At 32.8% G+C, this 18571-nt stretch overlaps 2 protein-coding genes and 1 non-coding gene across 3 annotated transcripts; 2 read left to right on the top strand and 1 right to left on the bottom strand.

Annotated features, from left to right (window-relative positions):
* Positions 1–4845: 4845 nt before the first annotated feature.
* LOC115955180 lies at positions 4846–5989 on the bottom strand. Its single transcript, XM_031073236.1, has 3 exons — positions 5842–5989; positions 5677–5738; positions 4846–5243 (listed from the first exon to the last, which is right to left on the bottom strand). The coding sequence occupies exons 1-3, from the start codon at positions 5897–5899 to the stop codon at positions 5118–5120; spliced, it is 246 nt and encodes an 81-aa protein (XP_030929096.1). The 5' UTR covers positions 5900–5989; the 3' UTR covers positions 4846–5117.
* Positions 5990–6057: 68 nt separating this feature from the next.
* Positions 6058–6129, top strand: TRNAP-UGG. The gene has a single exon. It is a non-coding gene; the product is annotated as a tRNA-Pro (tRNA).
* A 4945-nt stretch (positions 6130–11074) lies between these two features.
* LOC115955179 (serine/threonine-protein kinase BSK3-like) lies at positions 11075–17409 on the top strand. Its single transcript, XM_031073235.1, has 11 exons — positions 11075–11734; positions 12196–12511; positions 12603–12823; positions 13238–13373; positions 13580–13713; positions 13803–13908; positions 14308–14393; positions 14558–14746; positions 15803–15955; positions 16265–16378; positions 16736–17409. Exons 2-11 carry the CDS (start codon positions 12430–12432, stop codon positions 16988–16990), a joined length of 1476 nt encoding a protein of 491 aa, XP_030929095.1. The 5' UTR covers positions 11075–11734; positions 12196–12429; the 3' UTR covers positions 16991–17409.
* The last annotated feature ends 1162 nt before the right edge of the window (positions 17410–18571 follow it).

Genomic DNA, 18571 nt, shown 5'->3' with positions numbered 1-18571 from the left:
CGTAAGTCAATTTCAAAAGTACTCAATTGGCAAGTATATTAAGATTCCCTTAAAATATAAATATATATATATATATATATATTTATAATTAATAGGTAGAACAATGATGAATAAGGGAGATTTGAACCTGAACATTTATGTTGGAAATACTAACAAATATTAACTGAACTGTAAGATTCTTGACAAGTATATTTTGTATTTATAAATATGCATTCTTACTCCATCATAAGGTTCTTTTTAGCTAAATAGATCAAGGAGATGAATGAATGAGGTTTGTAGATGTTAATCACATTGTGTAAATAGCAGACAATTGTAATCTAGAAATGCATGAAACTCTAAACCATACCCCTTCCCCAAAAAAAAAAAAATCGAATGACAAGAGAATATGATGCACTAGAAAGGTAAATGGAAAACACAATTATTAATATGAACTACTAAATTATGGTCCAATTATATGTTCAAGCCCCTTTTTCCCAACATACTGGATATGCCTATACTGGATATGCCTAAAGGGGGAAAGGAACATGAGAAGAGAAAATGACCTAGGAGTAGAAAAGCAAGGATTATGTTGGTTGGTGGAACGACCCTCAACCTATATTTGTTGAGGAATTACTTACAGCTTTTAGGTAAAAATGAACTGTGTTTGAATGTAATCAATCCTTATTTTGACTAAGAATACCTTGTTGCTATATGATGGAAACTTCATCCATAGTGCTGTTCTAACTTGGAGTTGGAGGCTCCCACTTAGCACCCAATTAAAAAAACACATTAGGTAAAAGTTTAGATTAGATTTCTTTAATCAGATAAATCAAACTCACTAAGATAGAATATCATGATCTCTAATCCCTTAATTCTTACATAATTTTATGAAGTTAACATTAAAAAGAATAGTGTTCCGAATATCATATACAATAAAAAAATTTCATTTTTTTCTTAAAATTTGAACATTTCTTTTTTGTCCACCTAGGCTCATTAAACATTTGAACACTTTTACTGTTGTTTTCTTAAAAATTCTCATTTTGAGTGAACTAGCAATACCAATGTAAAATTTTCATTTGTTTGTAGGGAAGGCAATATCTCTGTCCATCTTTTTAGGTCTAACAGACAACTCTTGTGAACTGGACTGGGCCGGTTCCCATCTCAAATCTATCTTCTTCTATTTTACAGGCTTTAGATAAATATGAAATTTGGTCTAGTTCTTTTGTTTCTCCTATATTTAGGGTTGAGAAAAAAAGTATTTATTTAGGGGGAAAAAAACTGTCGTTTACATATCTCCGGCATCTGCCAATTGAACAGAGAAAGACAATTCAGAGATGGGAATAAGAGTATAATAAGAGCCATTTTACTATAATTGAAAGTCCACTAGGCTGATTGGTGGGAAACGACCCCTTCCAACAACAAAGACAAATAAGTGTAATAATCGAAACTTTATTAATGCATGCCCCAATTGACTTAATAAAAAAGTGACATAATAATCTCAAACATTTCTTTAAAATAAATTATGAAGATTTTCAAAATTCTGTAACATAGAATATCTAGAAATTTTTTGCAATTTCGTTAACATTCCTGAATCCTTGAACCTTAATTCTTACCTCCTATATCAACAACTTACAAATACTTATATTTGTAAAATGACTATTATGCATGGATGTGAGAAAAAGTATTAAAAGAAGGGGGAAAAGAATATGCCGGATTTCATTAAGTCAAGTTTCCTAGGAGTGTGTCTAGCAAGAACTTTTTTTTTTTTTTTTTTTTTTGAGAAAATGTCTAGCAAGAACTTAAGCGTTGGGCCTCTATGATAATGTAAAAATGATACAAATAAATAGTGGTGACCCTATTGGGAGTTCAGGACTAATAGTGATGCCATGATGATGATGATGATGATGATGGTCCTGTAGTTACAGAATCAGCATATTGCAAAAACGCATACCCAACCACCTCTTGGCATAAAAGCTTATTATTACATCTGGATCTATTTTCACAACCAGTCAAAAAATAAATAAAATTGTTCATAGCTGCACAGTAAAGTAGATTTTGTCAAATAAAATTTCAAGGTTGGTCAGAAAGTTGTGTCAGGCCTTGGATCTAGTCTCTCAAGAAATAGACATTACTCTGGACAACATAGGCCCACTCAAAACCTGAGGAAAAGCTGAATATATTTTCACCACCCAGTGGATTTTGCATTTTTTCTTTTGATGCAGACAGGATTTGATTCTAGACTTTATTAATTGAACTAATTTGAACTTGTAACATTGATTGAGTATAGATGGTGATTCAGGTAGAGGATTGAGGATTACAATAGATACTTCCAATCTACCTTAAAATAATTATAACATAAGACCAAAAAAAAAAAACAATTGTACATCGGTTGGAAAATATAGTAAAAAGATCAAACCCTAACTGCAGCTTCTCTAATAATTTTTTGGTACATGTTCAGATGATACATGCTTTCACAGCTTTGGTATTTGGAAAGGGGAATAGGATACAATTCTTGTTGACCAGGGAAAAAAAAAGGGTCATCCACACCTCAGAAACTCGTATAAATTTCACATAGTTTGCTCTTTGCTGCATATCATTCCAAATTATTTGCCGTATTAAATAATATGTGGAACCATACATATTTGTGTCCCACCACCAGTGTTTCTCTTTTGCCCCAATAATACAAAGCTTCTAGACCTAAACGAGGAGGTTTGAGTCTCCATTCTATAGTAGCCTGAAACAAAAGCCCAATTGGAGGCACCTAACTGATAAAGATCCTCTTTGGGTTCAAACCCTCTTTGCCAAATATGTACACTTAAATTGAAGTGATCTTGCTAAGCCTCTAAACAGGACCAAATCTAAAACCTGGGTGGGTTACTATTACGAACAGTTGATCCGTTTTTGTTAGTCTTAAAATGGGTTCCTTTTTAGCGACCCAACCTCAATATTTACTGCCCTTCTGTCTGGAATGGGTCCAGAGCAAGAGCATAATTTTTTGTGATTTTTGATCAACTACACGATGTCATTTTGAAATCTATTTTGATGTTTCTGACTGTTCTTCAGACCGTGTTGTTTTCGTTTAATGCAATCCGTATCTTACCAAAACCAGATTACGGTGTACGGTATTGAAATTCCCTTCTTTCAGGGTATGGAAAGCATTTTTTTTTAAGAGGGGTCAAGATAACATGTTTTAAGTTAGGCCATAAAGTAAAGCAAATGGTTTGCTGCCAAACAATTTGCTTTTACTTTATGGCCTAACTTCAGTTTACATTAATTTAGTCTATGACATCCTGAACTTAGGACATAAAGTAAAGCAGGTAGTTTAGCAGTAACAGTGCACGAACCACCAACTCAAAAGTCAAAACCTTGTTCATTGATCGAGAGATTTGCGAAAATTCTAAAGGTGCTTTTGAAGAACAATTACTAGTATAAATTAGTTTAAATAAATTTCAACAACAGTCAATAGATTTATCTTTGACAAATCTTTGACAATTTAGGTCCAACAAACGCCCTAATATTATGAATTTAAAATAAAATCTTACATCTAACCATTATAAATTCACAGGTTAATAATGCTTCGGTCCCATCCATGAATTTCATCAATAAAGGGAAAAAATTTTAATTTTATACTTTATTCAGTCATTTAAACTAGACACTGATTCAAACCCTTTTCTTCAATTACTTCCTTCCAAATGAACCATTGGGTTTTTTATTCAACTCCAATCAGATCATTCCTAGTTCTTTAACAATGTGTCTCCATACCATCTTCTGCCTGCACTCATTTTACCAATATATATTTTCATCACAGCTCAAAGTTCACGCCCAACAGCATCTGAATTGTCTTTCATAATCATAGAATTCTCAACCAAGTAAATGAAACCTGAGGGCTATAGTTTATCCTAGCCACAAAAGAGATACAACTTTCCCAATTTTATTTAGGCTCAACCTTCAAATAATGAGCTTAATTTACAAGTGGAGTAAATACAGCTTCCCTAATATTTGTTAACACTGCTACACTAAGCATCCATATGACTTTATCAAATTCAAATAGCAGCAAATATCTTATGAAAAGAATTTTTAATGAATGACTGCAAATAGTAGCTTGCACAAAGTGCCAAGCACCTGCAACCAATTTCCCTGTTTTCACACCATTGCTTACCCAAATTAATGAATGGCTTTATGAGGACTTTCTTAAAGAGAGGGGGCTGGGGATATGACACATAAAAGACAAAGATCTTCTGCATATATGGCCTAAACTGCATGTAAAATTGAAGTCACAATGGCAGTATCAAGTATAACAACATCATCAAATCCTCATTGCAACCTCAACGTCCTGGGAAAAAAAAATTATAGGTATAGTGGGGGGAAGGTTAAGTGAGTTCGAACCACAAACATGAAGCACCACAAAAGGTGCCCATTACCACTGGGCTATCACTTGAACTAAACCCCCTCACATCTAGGAAACAAGATTTTATTATTATTATTTAACTTGCCTCAGCCTTTTAAAACCAAAGATGCCAAAAATTAGTACCAGCCAATACCAATCAAAAGAAAATTTCCCCCTTTCCCTCCCCCTTGAAAGCATTGACTTAACCTCCACTTATTTGCTTCAACTTTTTTTTTTTTTTTAATCAGTAAATAATTTGCTCCAAAGTTCAAACCCTCTCTACAACTGAAAGTTAGTATTGCCAAACACTTTTTCACATGTAAAAAAAAAAAAAAAATCTCTCTGTCATATGTTAGATGCCAGGGGCCTTATTCTTTCCTGCAAGACAAGCATTCAAAGCCTTCTTTATATTCTGTACTCTGGACTTGTACTTTGATCAAAGCAAGAAGAGTATGATCCCAAGCTGTTAAAACACAAACTTTCAAATCAAAAGATCTTAACTTCCTTAAAACTAAATTAAATAATTCCACATCCATACTCTAGTTACTTAGACACTACAGACCGGATACATAGTTGGCATAGAACATGATATTACAACGGTATCCAAATCTTCCAGCAAGTAATAAAATTTATAGAACATAATAATTTTCATAAGAAAATCGGATTAAAAAACAAATAAGCAATAAAACATAATTTTCAAAACGTAATTGTTAGCTTCTCCACATACACATAAAACTATCCAAATAGAACCTCATTTGTCAAGCTCCATTGCCTGTGCAGCTTTAGCTTTTGCCAATGCTGTCAATTTAGTCTTCACTTTTCTCTTTCCCACTTGAAACCCACTTCCGCCCTTCTTTTTCTTGTCGCTACGATCAACCTAATCACATAATCAGCCAAAGACAAACATTATAATTCAAATGGGATAACATTCATAACCACAGCATGCCATTTCAAATTAACTCATCCAGCATTTTACTACAAATCTCATCATACGCCAAACTTTATCTATCAAATTCAAACGGACTAACATTCATCAAAAATTTAGAAGAAACACCAATTGTTTTATAATTTTGTAATGGGTTGCTCAGAAAACCCATAAAACAATAAAAATTACACAATTTGAATAATGGGTTTTCCCAATAAACAGAAAAAAATTCGTTTTAACTGAGCTAATGACAGAAATCACCAACTCTGAACTAAAATTTTCACTTTTAAGTATTCCAAAAATAAAAAATAAAACAATAATAATATTGAAATTAATACCAAAAAAATTAAAAAGGAAATAGACAGAGAGAGAGAAAGAGGGTTACTTTCATCTTGTTCTTCTTGGCTTGAAGCTTCTTGGCCAGCTTTTCCTTTTCTTCTTTCTCTCCTGATTTACAAAAAGCAAAAATCCAATTAGCAACATAATACAAAATATATAAAAATTTGGAGGAAATTGAAAGAGAGAGAGAGAGATTTGGAGGTGTGATTACTTTTGAGATCGAATGCATACTGATTTTTTCTACGGGTGAGATTGTTCTTCTTCGACATTTTTGTCACACTGTGTCTGTGTATGTGTTCGCAAGTTCTTTAGGTTAATTCGGACCAAATGCTTTAAACCCTAACCCTAGGAAATTTTAATAGGAATAGTTTTTTATAAGTTGCGATTTAGAGTGAGTAGTAATTAGTTCTCTTTATTTGTCAAGCAAGGGCATTTGGTCTAGTGGTATGATTCTCGCTTTGGGTGCGAGAGGTCCCGAGTTCGATTCTCGGAATGCCCCCCCCAACCTGCTTTTATTCTTGTTTTTTTAATTTTTTATTGCTTCCGCTGTTTTTTTTTTTGAAAGCTTGCTTCCGCTGTTTTGAAATTAGAGTTACCCATAAAGTTGTACGGAGTATATACTCTTAAAAAAATTAAAAAAGTATATTGTATTCTTCTAGAAGAAAAGTTGTATTGTTATCTTTGCTAAATTGCTATTTAGCTATTTTTAGCATCACTAAAATTTAAAATGTATTATGTAATGGTGGAGTCAAAGTAATATTTTTTTGACTCAACAGCTACAATGCACAGCTGTTTTTGGCTGTGGACTGTAGCTGAAACGTAAAAATATATGTATATATATATATATATATATTTTTTTTTTTTACGTCCACACTACTTTTTTTTTTTCTTTTTTCTTTTTTATTTCTTCTGCATTTCATTTTTCTCTCTTCATGTCTCTCTCCTCACTACCTCTCCATTTGCTTCTTTCTTCCTCCACAGACCCATTGCCAATCTGTACAAGCCCAACCGCCACAAACCCATTGCCACCAACCCATGCTGACCTATCTTGGTCTCTCTTCTCTGTTTTCAGCATTTATGCTTGTGTTTCGACGTGGACTTTGGGCTAAGTTTCGGGCTATGCGTATGTTTTAGGTTTGTGTTTCAGTCTAATTTTTCTACTTTCTTTTTTTTGTTCTTCTTCACTGGTTTTGATGGGCACTGGTTATAGTGGCGGGGTTGTGACTGTGTAGTGATTTTCTATGGCTTTGATGGTGGTTGTGATTGTATTTTGGTGGTTGAATGAAATATTATTTTATTATAGTGTTTATATTATTTTATTGTGTTAAAAGTTAAAATAAAACCACTGTTATTGGATGTGAGAATGTAAAATAGATAAAGTAATTTTTTGTGGTACTAAAAAGCTAAAAATTTAGCTCCACTGCTATAGATACTCTTACCGATAGAAGACCAAGGCACAAAAAGCTACATAGCTAGGTTAGTAGGTTACCATCAGAAGACCAACACAAATTGCAACCGGCTAAAAATGGCTAAATAGTCTTAATTTTTAAACTACATAACTAAATAGCTCATTTTTCAAACTATGTAGCAATGTGTTATTGTTTTTGAAACTCAACATTATTAATGTTGAGTTCCAAGTAAAGTTGAGTTATGTGCGTATTTTGGCACTTAATTTTTTTATAAAAAAAAAATTGTGCAGAATTCGACATTATTAAGTGGAAGTAATGCCGAGTTCCAATCAAAATTTGACATCACAATGTCGAGTTCTAAAAGAGTGTTATTTTGCTAGATAGTTTTTTTTTAAAATTATTGTTTGTCTACCTAGTTTAAAAAATAAGGCTATTTAGTAATTTTCTCCTTGCAGCTGGGGGATGAAATGCCATAAAAAGATATGATAAGACATGGATGCAAATGCTATGGAGAATAATACAAGACAACCAACTTATCACAATTCTCAATCAATTAAGCCATTGTTGAGAATATTCTTTGGATAGATCTATTGTTGAAGACACTTGTTCAATCAATCAAACATCAATTAAAGGAAATCAAAATCATCAAGTTTTGTCTGTTTTTTGTTGCATTTTGAACTTGTAATTTAGAATTTTGATAAACACATTACAGACAAAATTAATACTCCATTGTCAGGAATTTTCCAATTTAAAATTTAATAGTTAATAGTTACTCTAATCCACCATTGCTCATTGTGAATTTGTGATTAGGCTGGGCTTTCAATATTGAGAAATTTTTCCCCTATATCAAGTGGGACAACAATCTTTTTTCCTCTCCCGGTCCCATATAACAAGGGGAAAAAGGGATTTTGAATATAAGTCGTCCATGATAGAGACCAAGTAATCTTACTCAGCCACAAGACTTTGGACATATCAATTCAAAACTTATTTGGTCAACAATTGGCTACAAGTTTGTGATAATAGTCCGTCTTGCTTTCCACATTACAATTTAATGCCTACTGAAACTTTTGAATTTTTCCCCCTGTAGTTCTTCTTATCCTCCAAGCCATGAGATACTCTTCATTAATTATTATATAATTTACTTTAAATACAAACAATTTGCACACAAAATATACCATATTTTAACAATTAAATTTAAAATTAAACTTATGGGAGTTTTAATTAGTTCAATTGGTAAAATCTTTTATTATTAATAATTCTACAAAATTTCATTTATTGTTGCGTGTTAATTTATTTGCAATAGTGTTAAATGTTTTTGATTTACACAAACCACAATAAACATATATATATATTTATATTGTATATCTATGTTTATTTTATATATAAAATTGGAATATAACATGTTTTGTGTCCACTTCTGTAACTTCCCAAAATGTTCAATAAATTGTTAAAAGCAAAATTGTAGAAAAGTACATAAAATAAAAAATAAAAACTAAAATAGTCAAAGACACATCATATGGCAAAAGCTTGACTCTTTTGCCTCAATCGCACTTAATTTCTTTCGTTAACTTTATGGGAGAATAGAAAATGCTGAAATGATAAAAAATGTGTATTTTTCACCATGTGTATTTGACAAAGGAGATAGAAAAGTGGAATGATAAAAATAAAATTACCATAGTACCCTTATAATTAAAAATAGAAGAATGAAAAACTGGTATTAATTTTGTAAATTTTCTTTTAAATACCATTTCCTCTTATCTTTTCCCCCTAATTTGGAGAGAGAGAAAAAAAAGGGTGGGCTCAAGTGGAAAACTCTACCTATCCCATTTTATTTTCTCTCTATTTTCGCCCAAGCAAACAATAAAAAATCTCATTTTTTTCTCTCATTTTTCCTTTACCCATTTTCCATGAGCTTTTCAGTTTTCACCCTAAACCAAACATAGTGTTAACTGTAACAATTTTTAATAGTTTTTTTTAAAAAAAAAAATCACCAAAACTAAAATTATTTACAATTATTTTTATCAACAAATATTCAAATTCTTAATTTTTAAAATCGAGTAAAGCCCTTTGAATATACGCAAAGCAGCATGTAAGGATGCTAGCTTGAGAAGAACAAAGCAGACAACTAAAACCTTGACCTTAAGGCATTTATTTCGTCACATTAAAAGGATTGTGATCCACTCAATTTAAAAAAAAAAAAATAAAGCAACAGCGTGAGTCAATGTGGTGAAGTTTTTTGTTTTTATTTATTTATTTATTTTTGAGAAACAAACACATACATACAAGGGAGAAGAAAAATAGATTCTAACACAAAGATACACCACAAACTCCATTCAAAAGTCATGTTAACTTTTAAGGGAGGGTGGTCCATGCGGTGAAGTTAACTCTTTTTTTTTTTTTTTTGGGGGGGGGGGGGCGTGTAACTTATTAAATACAAAAATTTTCACAATAATTGAGTTGATAGTTTTTTTTAAAGATTCTCATTTGAGCCAATTACTGATGTCATTTTTTACCTATTAATATTAAATTGTCATCTCAACAATTGTGAAATTATTTGTATCTATAAACTTATTAAAATTTTATTCCACCAAATAATGAAATAACTTTTATCATAAGGATGAAACATCTTATGCATGTGTAAATTTATAATATATTACATTCTTCACCTTGAATAGAACCTAACTTGTACCAAAGGCAAGTGAAGCAGGTCATTATAAAGTACTAAATTATTGGATTTTTTTAAAGAGTAATGTTATGAAATCCAATGAGTTAGTCTAGCGGTTCAAAAAGTCTAATGAGCTTCATGAGGTATTAGGTTAAAAACTCATAGCCAACATCTTAGGGTCCTTCAAGTGATTCCTCCTTGTCATTATCTTGTATGTGTGGAATGAAAGGACTACACGTACACATACCTAGAAGAATAATTAGGAACTCGAAAAAGTTTGGATGCTATGTTAGTAAAAAGATCAGTGCAAAGTTCACAACTTGTTAAGATAACAAGTTGTGATTGAAATAATATCACTTTTTTATAGTTGTTATAAGTTACAACATGTGAAAAAAGAGGAGGTGGGGGGGGATTTGAACTCAAATTTTCTCTATACATGACTCCAAATAATGTCACCAAGTTACATGGCTATTGGTTGGTGAAACCACTTTTTTTATGCACCAAATCAAACATCTCATATCAACAATTGTGAAAATGGTCTAACTAATGGGTGTCCTAGGGCATTCGATAAGGAATCATTTACGGCAACATGTTGTAGTTACTTTTCTATGCTTTTATGACACATGTGCAACATGTTGTAGTTACTTTTCTATGCTTTTATGACATGTGTACACTTGTCACTCTTTTTTCTTGATCTTATAAAAAAAAAGACATTTTAGTATATTTGATGCAACATTCAAAAAAAAGTAACAGAGACTAAAGTGGCTTAACAATATGTTTTCAGTTTTCAGTTTTCATACATTTTTTCACTCACATGTATTTCAAAAAAATATAAACAACGTTATTAGAATAACGTTATCAAACGGCCCATGATCTTCGAAAGAAGAAAAAAAAAAGAGAGTTATAAGTAACTAATCTTGACCAATTTGTTGTAAATTAACAACAGATTCTAAAAATTTTAAAACTAAAATTTTGGTTGTTGTTATTATCAAGTGTCTAGGAGCAGCCATTATCAAATACATTATGAAAAAAAGTTAGGAAAATTCTAGTGTGCTCTACATAGACTACATGATGATTATGGCAAATGAAACTCGAGCAGACGAGCGCGCCGTGTAGTGAAGTTCCTTTTTTGGTTGAAAAGGTCACAAAAATGGAAATGATTACGGCGGGAGTAATGGGAGCACGAGGAAAGACCGAATGATTAAAGACCTCCCTACTTTTCCTTGCCCGTTGGCCCCCCCAAAACCCCACATAAAAATCCAAATCAATTGGCGGTGCTTTTTTTTCAAAATAATAATAACTAAATTTTTATTAACAGCATTAAAAAAAACAAAAAACAAAACAAATGTAACAAGAAACAGACAGAGTCACAAACATCTTCATGTGATTACTATTTATATTTTTATTCCAACAATTTTTTTTTGAATAAAATAATGACCAGATTCCAGAACTTTGAATAATCATCATCGTGACATGTCGGTAATAATTAAGTTTGTCAAAAAAAGAAAAAGAAAGACCAAATCAAACAGCTATAGAAGAAAACTCCAACACTAGCTGCTGCTTCTTATTATTCATAGATCTTTTCAACCTCCTCGTTTTTGGGTTTTGCTATTTGTTAATTTGTTTGAATTCTTTTTGTGGGTTTTAAGTTTTAGATCGAGAAGTTGAGGAATTATTGGGTTTTGAAAACTCTGTGAGATTTTTTTTTTGGTTCTTGTTTTGAAAATTTTTAGTGGATCGAGAAGTGGTTGGTTTAACTACTTTGATAACGAGGTTTTGAAGGGAAAATGTGGATCTTGTAAAGCTGTTGATTTGATCGGGGAAAAAAAGGTTGTGGTTTCAGTTTTTTTAATCGGATAGAACTGAAACTCAATCAGGGTTTTTCTTTGCAATTGGAGAAAGAAGCTGTTTTGGGGCCAATTGGGAAGCTGAGGTTTACTGGGTTTTAGGTTTTGGAATCTGGGTCATCAAGTTTTTTTGAGTTCGGTCTCAACTAGATTGACTCAGTAAGGAAAGTAAAGCTTTCAAAGGTATTTTCTTTTTGGTGTGTTTTTTTTTTTTTTTTTTTTTTTTTTTTTTTTTTTTTTTTTAGTAGTTGGGTTATTTATGATTCTAGTAAAGAGTACGAACTGCAGTTACTGACTTAGTTAGCAATTAATTCTTGGCAGAAAAAGGAAAGAAAAAGAAAAAGAAAAAAGGCTGATAACTAAACAAAGAAATGGAATGTTTTTACTTTAACTACTGCATTGTGTTTATGGTTGCCAATGCAACCAGAAAACTTTATGGCAAATTTGCATATTGATTCAAACAGATTCACTTGGATTTTTTTTTTTTTTTTAATTTATATATTAGTTTCTCATTATCTGATCATTTACTTAAAACCATTTGTGAATACTCAGAAGAATCTAATTGATAATGTGTTTGATCTGAGAGCAATTTGCATTGTTTGGTGCTTATCTCACTAATACAGAACTGTTAAATTTATTTCCAGGGCATTGTGGTTCTGAGGAATTTGAGTAGAGAATTGCCATTTCAACCCGTTTTAGTGTGCTTTTCAACCATTCAAGATCGGGAAACCATAGTTTGGTAGAAGCTAGCTATTGTTGCAATAAGGTTGAATTAGTGCATGTGAATCTGGGTTGCTTGGATGTGCAGCACTCAGTTTAATTACACAGATAGGTGTATCACTGAAAGGTTTTAGCCAAATAAGCTTCGATTTTGGAAGATGGGTTGTCAGTCCTCTAAACTCATGCCATGTTGCTCAAATTCACAAGTGAAGGCATCGGTTCTTGAAACTCCTGATGTTGGTGAGTGCAAGTGGTTTACAGTGTGGTTTGTGTTTTTTTGTGGAGAATTGAGTAGATGGTTGATGGACGCTGATTATTGTGTTTATTGCAGAGAATGAGGAGAAGAGTGAGCTCAACCAGTTGCCTGCATTCCGTGAGTTTACATTTGATCAACTTAAAAATGCTACATCTGGGTTTGCAGTGGAAAATATTGTATCAGAGCATGGAGAGAAAGCTCCGAATGTTGTTTATAAAGGGAAGCTGGAAAATCAGGCAAGAATTGTTGTCAAACGCTTTAACAGGATGGCTTGGCCTGACGCCCGGCAATTTATGGTAGATTATTATTTACCTCTAACTGGACATTTGTTGTTATTTTGTGTTATAAGGCTCTTCACCTTATGCTTCCCATCCAAATCATGATTTTTCCTGCATTAAATGAACACTTAGTGATGGGTCTGTTCTATATTGTCTTCAACACCAATGTTAAATTACAACTTCATTCCCCTGTTGCCACAAGCTTTTATCAGTTCCCTTGGGGGTAATTAGCCATTTTCTATTTCTTCTTTGTTTATGGCTATATCATTTTGCAGCTATGAAACATGCCTTGTATATTCGGTGATCAAAGGCAATATCTATCTACATGTTTTCATAGAGCTGAATATGATAGCAGGAACAGTTTCATTATCTTTAGCTAAGTTGGTCCTTATAGACTTGTACTAACTCTGAAATTTTTTTTCATAACTGTAGGAGGAAGCAAGATCTGTTGGTCAGCTCCGCAACCAAAGATTGGCAAATCTACTTGGTTGCTGTTGTGAAAGTGATGAGCGATTGCTTGTGGCAGAATATATGCCTAATGAAACTCTTGCAAAGCACCTTTTTCATTGTAAGTCTTTTGTATTGATGCGTTGTGTACTCAAAGGTTTTATATATTAATCACTTTAATTTTTAAAAGTGCATTGTTTGCCACCATATAGCCAACTCCTATGAAAGGAGCAATGTGATAAGGGTTGTTTAGTTAAAATTGCTGGCTCCACCACCAATTTTCCAAATTATTGTGATGTGAAATGATATGGTGCTATCTTCTATCAGGGGAAACACAACCTATGAAATGGGCAATGCGACTAAGGGTTGTTCTTCATCTTGCACAAGCTCTAGAATACTGTACAAGCAAAGGGCGAGCCCTTTATCATGACCTTAATGCTTACAGAATTTTATTTGATGAGGTAATTATTTTATCATTCCTCTTATTTAAAACCATAATTCTAGTTAGATTTGATATGCAGTCCTCCATTTATCTATTAGAATTTTGCAGGATGGTAATTCTAGACTCTCAACCTTTGGCCTGATGAAAAATAGTAGGGATGGAAAAAGTTATAGCACAAATCTAGCATTCACTCCTCCTGAGTATTTAAGAACCGGTATGTACCTTTTGCAAAAAATTATAATTTTTTGTTATATTATGTAGGGAAAAGTTAAAGGATGGCCTAAGGGCATTGGTTTAAGAATTAAACTTTTTATGGGAAAAGAAAAATAACTAACTTTTTTATAGCTTTTTATATTTCCCATGAAAGTGGTACTAAATTTTTTCTAAAATGGTATATTAACAAATGCTCTAAGGGCGCTCGTTAATAGGACCCTATTATGTAATATCATTTAATGGTGTTGGTTTTGAGTACTTGTCGCCATTTCTATTTGTGCTCTTCTATGATGCAAAATCTATACTATAATCTATATTGTGTTTTGACACATTACAAAATACTATGACTTGGAAGATTTGATATTTGAAGACTAAATTTCATGGGCCTTGTGTATTGTAGGGAGAGTAACACCAGAAAGTGTAATATACAGCTTTGGTACTCTTTTGCTTGACCTTATCAGTGGAAAGCATATTCCCCCCAGCCATGTAAGTGCTTGTAAGTAATTTTTTTAAGAAAAATAAATGAAATTTTCATTAAAGTTGCGTCTACCCTTAATAATACTTGGAATAAAAATGTTATTAGTCTTGCACTTGACATTTTCTCTGATGTATTTAAAAACAATGACTAATTCTTTAGTGATTCGTTCCAGGCCCTTGACCTGATTCGGGACAGGAATCTTCAGATGCTGACTGATTCTTGCTTGGAAGGACAGTTTTCTGATGATGATGGGACTGAGTTGGTAAGGTTGGCCTCCCGATGTTTACAGTATGAACCTCGAGAACGGCCTAATCCAAAGTCGTTAGTGGCTGCTTTGACTCCACTTCAGAAGGAAACAGAGGTCAGTTTCTCAAGTAGTAAGGCGTTTTATTCTCAACCTCAAAATTGGAATATCAGTTGGCTGCTCTGGATGTTTTAATAAAAGTTTCTAAATAGGCTCTAGATCTATAACTTGGAATGTTGTAGAGAATGGGATAAGCTAGCTCTTGGAATATGTCTATGTGAAGTGAGCTGTCAACTAAAGATGAATATGACTGATAGGGTTACTGATGAGTTTTGAAACCTAGTGATGAAGATTATGACCTATGTAGTATTGAAGTCTTTGAGGTTACCACGTATAGGTATCCCATTATTTTGTCATTCCACTCTTTCTTGATTATATTGTTCAGAAACCTGAGATTTTAGTCAAAGGGCCCAACCATTGAACTTAAGATCCTCCTTATCCTACTGAAAGCTTCACCCCCCCCCCCCCCCCAACTCCCCTCTCCTTCTAGCAGTTGAGTGCCACCTTCAAATCTCCAATGTGAAGTCGTTTGTAAAACATGCAGACATGCTAACAAACTTGATTGAAGAACAGGCTTAAATAGACTGTGGGCCTTGCACTTGCTAAGAAAAGACAAGATACATGGAAGCCAAGACTTAGAATTAAAAATCTTCTGGTCAAACAGGGCTCTGGTACTATGTTATGAAACCAGTTCTCCCAAAAGCTTAATCTATTAAAATACGAGCCCAGTAATGTGTAATAAAAGCTTAAACTGATACATATTTTCATCATCATGGGGTCATGTCAGGTTACAGTTCTGTTAAACTCAATAACTTCAATGTGGTTAGTCAGGTAAGTCTTAGTTTTAGTGCCTTGATACACCACGAAGTACATTAAAATCAAGTGTGACACAGGCATTTCATTTGGACACATAAAAGAGTAATTTAGCTGAATTAAATTGTAAATTTCTGGTTGACGCGTTTCCTGTAGCTGATTTTTGTTCAGAAACACTCCCCATTTGGTTGTATCAGTTCATAGAACTCCCTTTTGTATCATTGTGCTCTTTTTTTATTTAATTTTATTATTATGATTATCTTTGCTATTATATTTAATAAAAATTACTTTCCTATACAGGTACCTTCTCATGTCTTGATGGGTATTCCTCACAGTGCTTCATTCTCTCCTCTGTCCCCACTTGGTGAGGCATGCTCAAGAAGGGACTTGACTGCCATCCATGAGGTCTTGGAAAATGTTGGATATAAAGATGATGAAGGAGTGGCAAATGAGGTTCTGTATATGTTTCAAATGATAATGATTCATTCACTAGGGTCTTTTTTTTTCTTTTTTCCTTTTGCGTGTTTAGCTTTGTCTAAATTTAGTTTCTACTTTCTACAGTCATTCTTGGGCATAGCAGGCATTGGAGAAGTTCTAAAGATGCTTGCATGGAGTTATTACTGACAATTTTCATTCTTTAAAACATTTCTGCCGTTTTAACTGTACCTGCTTATGTATCTGTACTCCTGTTGTCTCGGTCTAACATGCAAAGAACCTCATACATATTGATGATTAAAATTCTTATCTTATGTTGCACCACAGCTCTCTTTTCAAATGTGGACCGACCAAATGCAGGAAACATTGAATTCAAAGAAAAAGGGTGATGCTGCTTTTCGTCAGAAAGATTTTAGAGCTGCAATAGAGAATTATACACAGGTGATTTTCTTCTCCCCCCCCCCCCCCCTTTTTTTTAAGTGAGTTTTGGCTGAAGGGGAGAAATGAGAGATTCGAACGACTTCCCTTTCATGAGGCATGGTCTCCAGCCAATTGTGCTATCCCTTGGGCTTATACAGGCGATCTTGTTATGGGTGAATCTTCTAGAATATTATTTCTGTTTGGCCGGAGATTTTCTGGAACCTCATCACCTAAGTAGCAGTTGTTTCCAGCGTGATGCCAGTTGGGTGTCTCCTTAGGGTCTATCCTGTTCATAACTGTAGATGGATTATTCTTCTTGCTACTTAAGATGCATGTACTGGTTATAAATGTGCTGATGGTTTGTTGTTTAACTTGCAGTTTGTTGATGGTGGAACCATGGTTTCCCCAACAGTTTATGCACGCCGTAGTTTGTCTTATCTCATGAGTGACATGCGTCAGGAAGCACTCAATGATGCAATGCAAGCTCAAGTTGTTTCCCCTGTGTGGCACATTGCTTCTTATCTCCAGTCTGCTGCCCTATCTGCACTTGAGATGGAGAATGAAGCACAGGCAGCACTTAAGGAGGGTACAATTCTTGAAGCCAAGAGGAATGCTACTGCTGGACAGAAGTGAAATTTGAAGTGAAGATTGTCATTCTCACTCTCCCCATTGTGGCAGTTCGCAGATGAAGATTGATTACCACTGTTGTTGATTGCATGGTTTTCACTTCCAGACAAGGCACTCATTCCATAGGGCAGTCATGTTCTAAAGATATATGCTCTTGAGGGTGTCATTGGATTGAAACTTAGGACAAACAATATTTGGATAGGTTTGGGTTTTGGCTTCTTTTTTTTTTTTTTTTGGTGGGCTGGGAATTTTTTGTTATTCTGTTTACTATTTCTTCAATTGTGCATTTTGCCTCTCCCTCCATGAAAATGGAAAAAGAAAATGTGAAAAATCAGTGGGAAGAGATTTTACACAAGTTTGTAATTTGTGTATAGATTGAATGCCTGTTTTCTTCTTGCTTATGTAAAATCGTTGGTTTTTTGGATTGTTTTATTCTTTTAACTATTGTGGATGATATGAGAATCAAGATATTACCAAAAGTATTTGATTGATGGCTATTAAAAGCACCTGTGAAAGACATTCTATGTATTTTTTTCCCCTTCTTTTTTCAATCGGAAATTTGATTTTATCTAATAGACAAGCTGATGTAATTTTATGGAAAAGTCAGGCTGGACTAACATAAATCAAGAAAGGGCTAATGAATGTTGTTGAATTTTTTTACTATCATTAGTATTTCGATAAATATTGATTAACATTATTTTAGTATTTATTTTAACTATTAATATTGTACCAAATTCCAACCTATACAAATACAATGCACAACGATAAATTATTTCAAATTGGTAGACGATTTGGAGGAGAAAATTCCTTATTGGAAAAACTTAAGTACGTGCTTACAATAACCCTAGTTTACAATTACAAAGGTTAGACCTTTTTGTAGTTGAATTCTGGTTATATAATGTATTATAAACCCAGTTTAAAATACTATTATTATTATTTTCGTGTCTGTTCTAATAAATATTACTGTTTACTTGAAAAAAAAGAGAGTAAAGTACATAATTAGGATAAAATCTAGGTACAATACTCTAAATGCAATATATTAAGTTCCTTAATTGAATTTTAATAGTAGTTATTTATTTATTTATTAAAATTGAATTTAAACAGTTGGTTGTATAAACCAATAAAATTCAAATAGTTTTAAATTCAAAATACCCCCAAAAAAAGGGAAATATAAGTTCAAAACAACAACACAGATAGTATTATCTTTTCATGGAAAATTTTAATTAAAAAAATAAAATACATTGTAACTTAAGTGAACACATGTTCTGAAGACTTACAAATGATGTATATCAAAAAATGTTTAACTCTTGGTTCTACAATAACAACTTTTAAATACACACAAACACTTTTCTCATCTCAATAGGGAACAAGGGTTTTTTTTTTTTTTAATTTTTATTTATATATATATAGCTTTTTTCATCGGGGAAGGAGGAAAAAAAATTATATTCTAAGCTTTATAATTTAGGAAATACAAAGCAAACTTTTTATTTCAAAAGGTAATAACTTAAATTTTGAATTTTCAAAATAAGACAATTTAGCCCTAATTTCAAAAAAAAAAAAAAAAAGAACTTTTAAGATTTACGAATT

Source organism: Quercus lobata, chromosome 8, assembly GCF_001633185.2.
Source record: "Quercus lobata isolate SW786 chromosome 8, ValleyOak3.0 Primary Assembly, whole genome shotgun sequence".
Lineage (NCBI taxonomy): Eukaryota > Viridiplantae > Streptophyta > Magnoliopsida > Fagales > Fagaceae > Quercus > Quercus lobata.
The sequence above is the reverse complement of the archived record's forward strand: the minus strand, read 5'-3'. Positions and strand labels throughout refer to the sequence as shown.

Excerpts from the sequence above, each read along its gene's own strand:
- LOC115955180 (XM_031073236.1), bottom strand. The coding sequence starts at position 5,899 with ATGTCGAAGAAGAACAATCTCACCCGTAGAAAAAATCAGTATGCATTC. Across the intron at positions 5,739-5,841 it reads GTATGCATTCGATCTCAAAA|GAGAGAAAGAAGAAAAGGAA; the intron begins GTAATCACACCT and ends TTTGTAAATCAG. Across the intron at positions 5,244-5,676 it reads CCAAGAAGAACAAGATGAAA|GTTGATCGTAGCGACAAGAA; the intron begins GTAACCCTCTTT and ends TTATGTGATTAG.
- LOC115955179 (XM_031073235.1), top strand. The coding sequence starts at position 12,430 with ATGGGTTGTCAGTCCTCTAAACTCATGCCATGTTGCTCAAATTCACAA. Across the intron at positions 13,374-13,579 it reads TGCAAAGCACCTTTTTCATT|GGGAAACACAACCTATGAAA; the intron begins GTAAGTCTTTTG and ends ATCTTCTATCAG. Across the intron at positions 14,394-14,557 it reads AGCATATTCCCCCCAGCCAT|GCCCTTGACCTGATTCGGGA; the intron begins GTAAGTGCTTGT and ends GATTCGTTCCAG.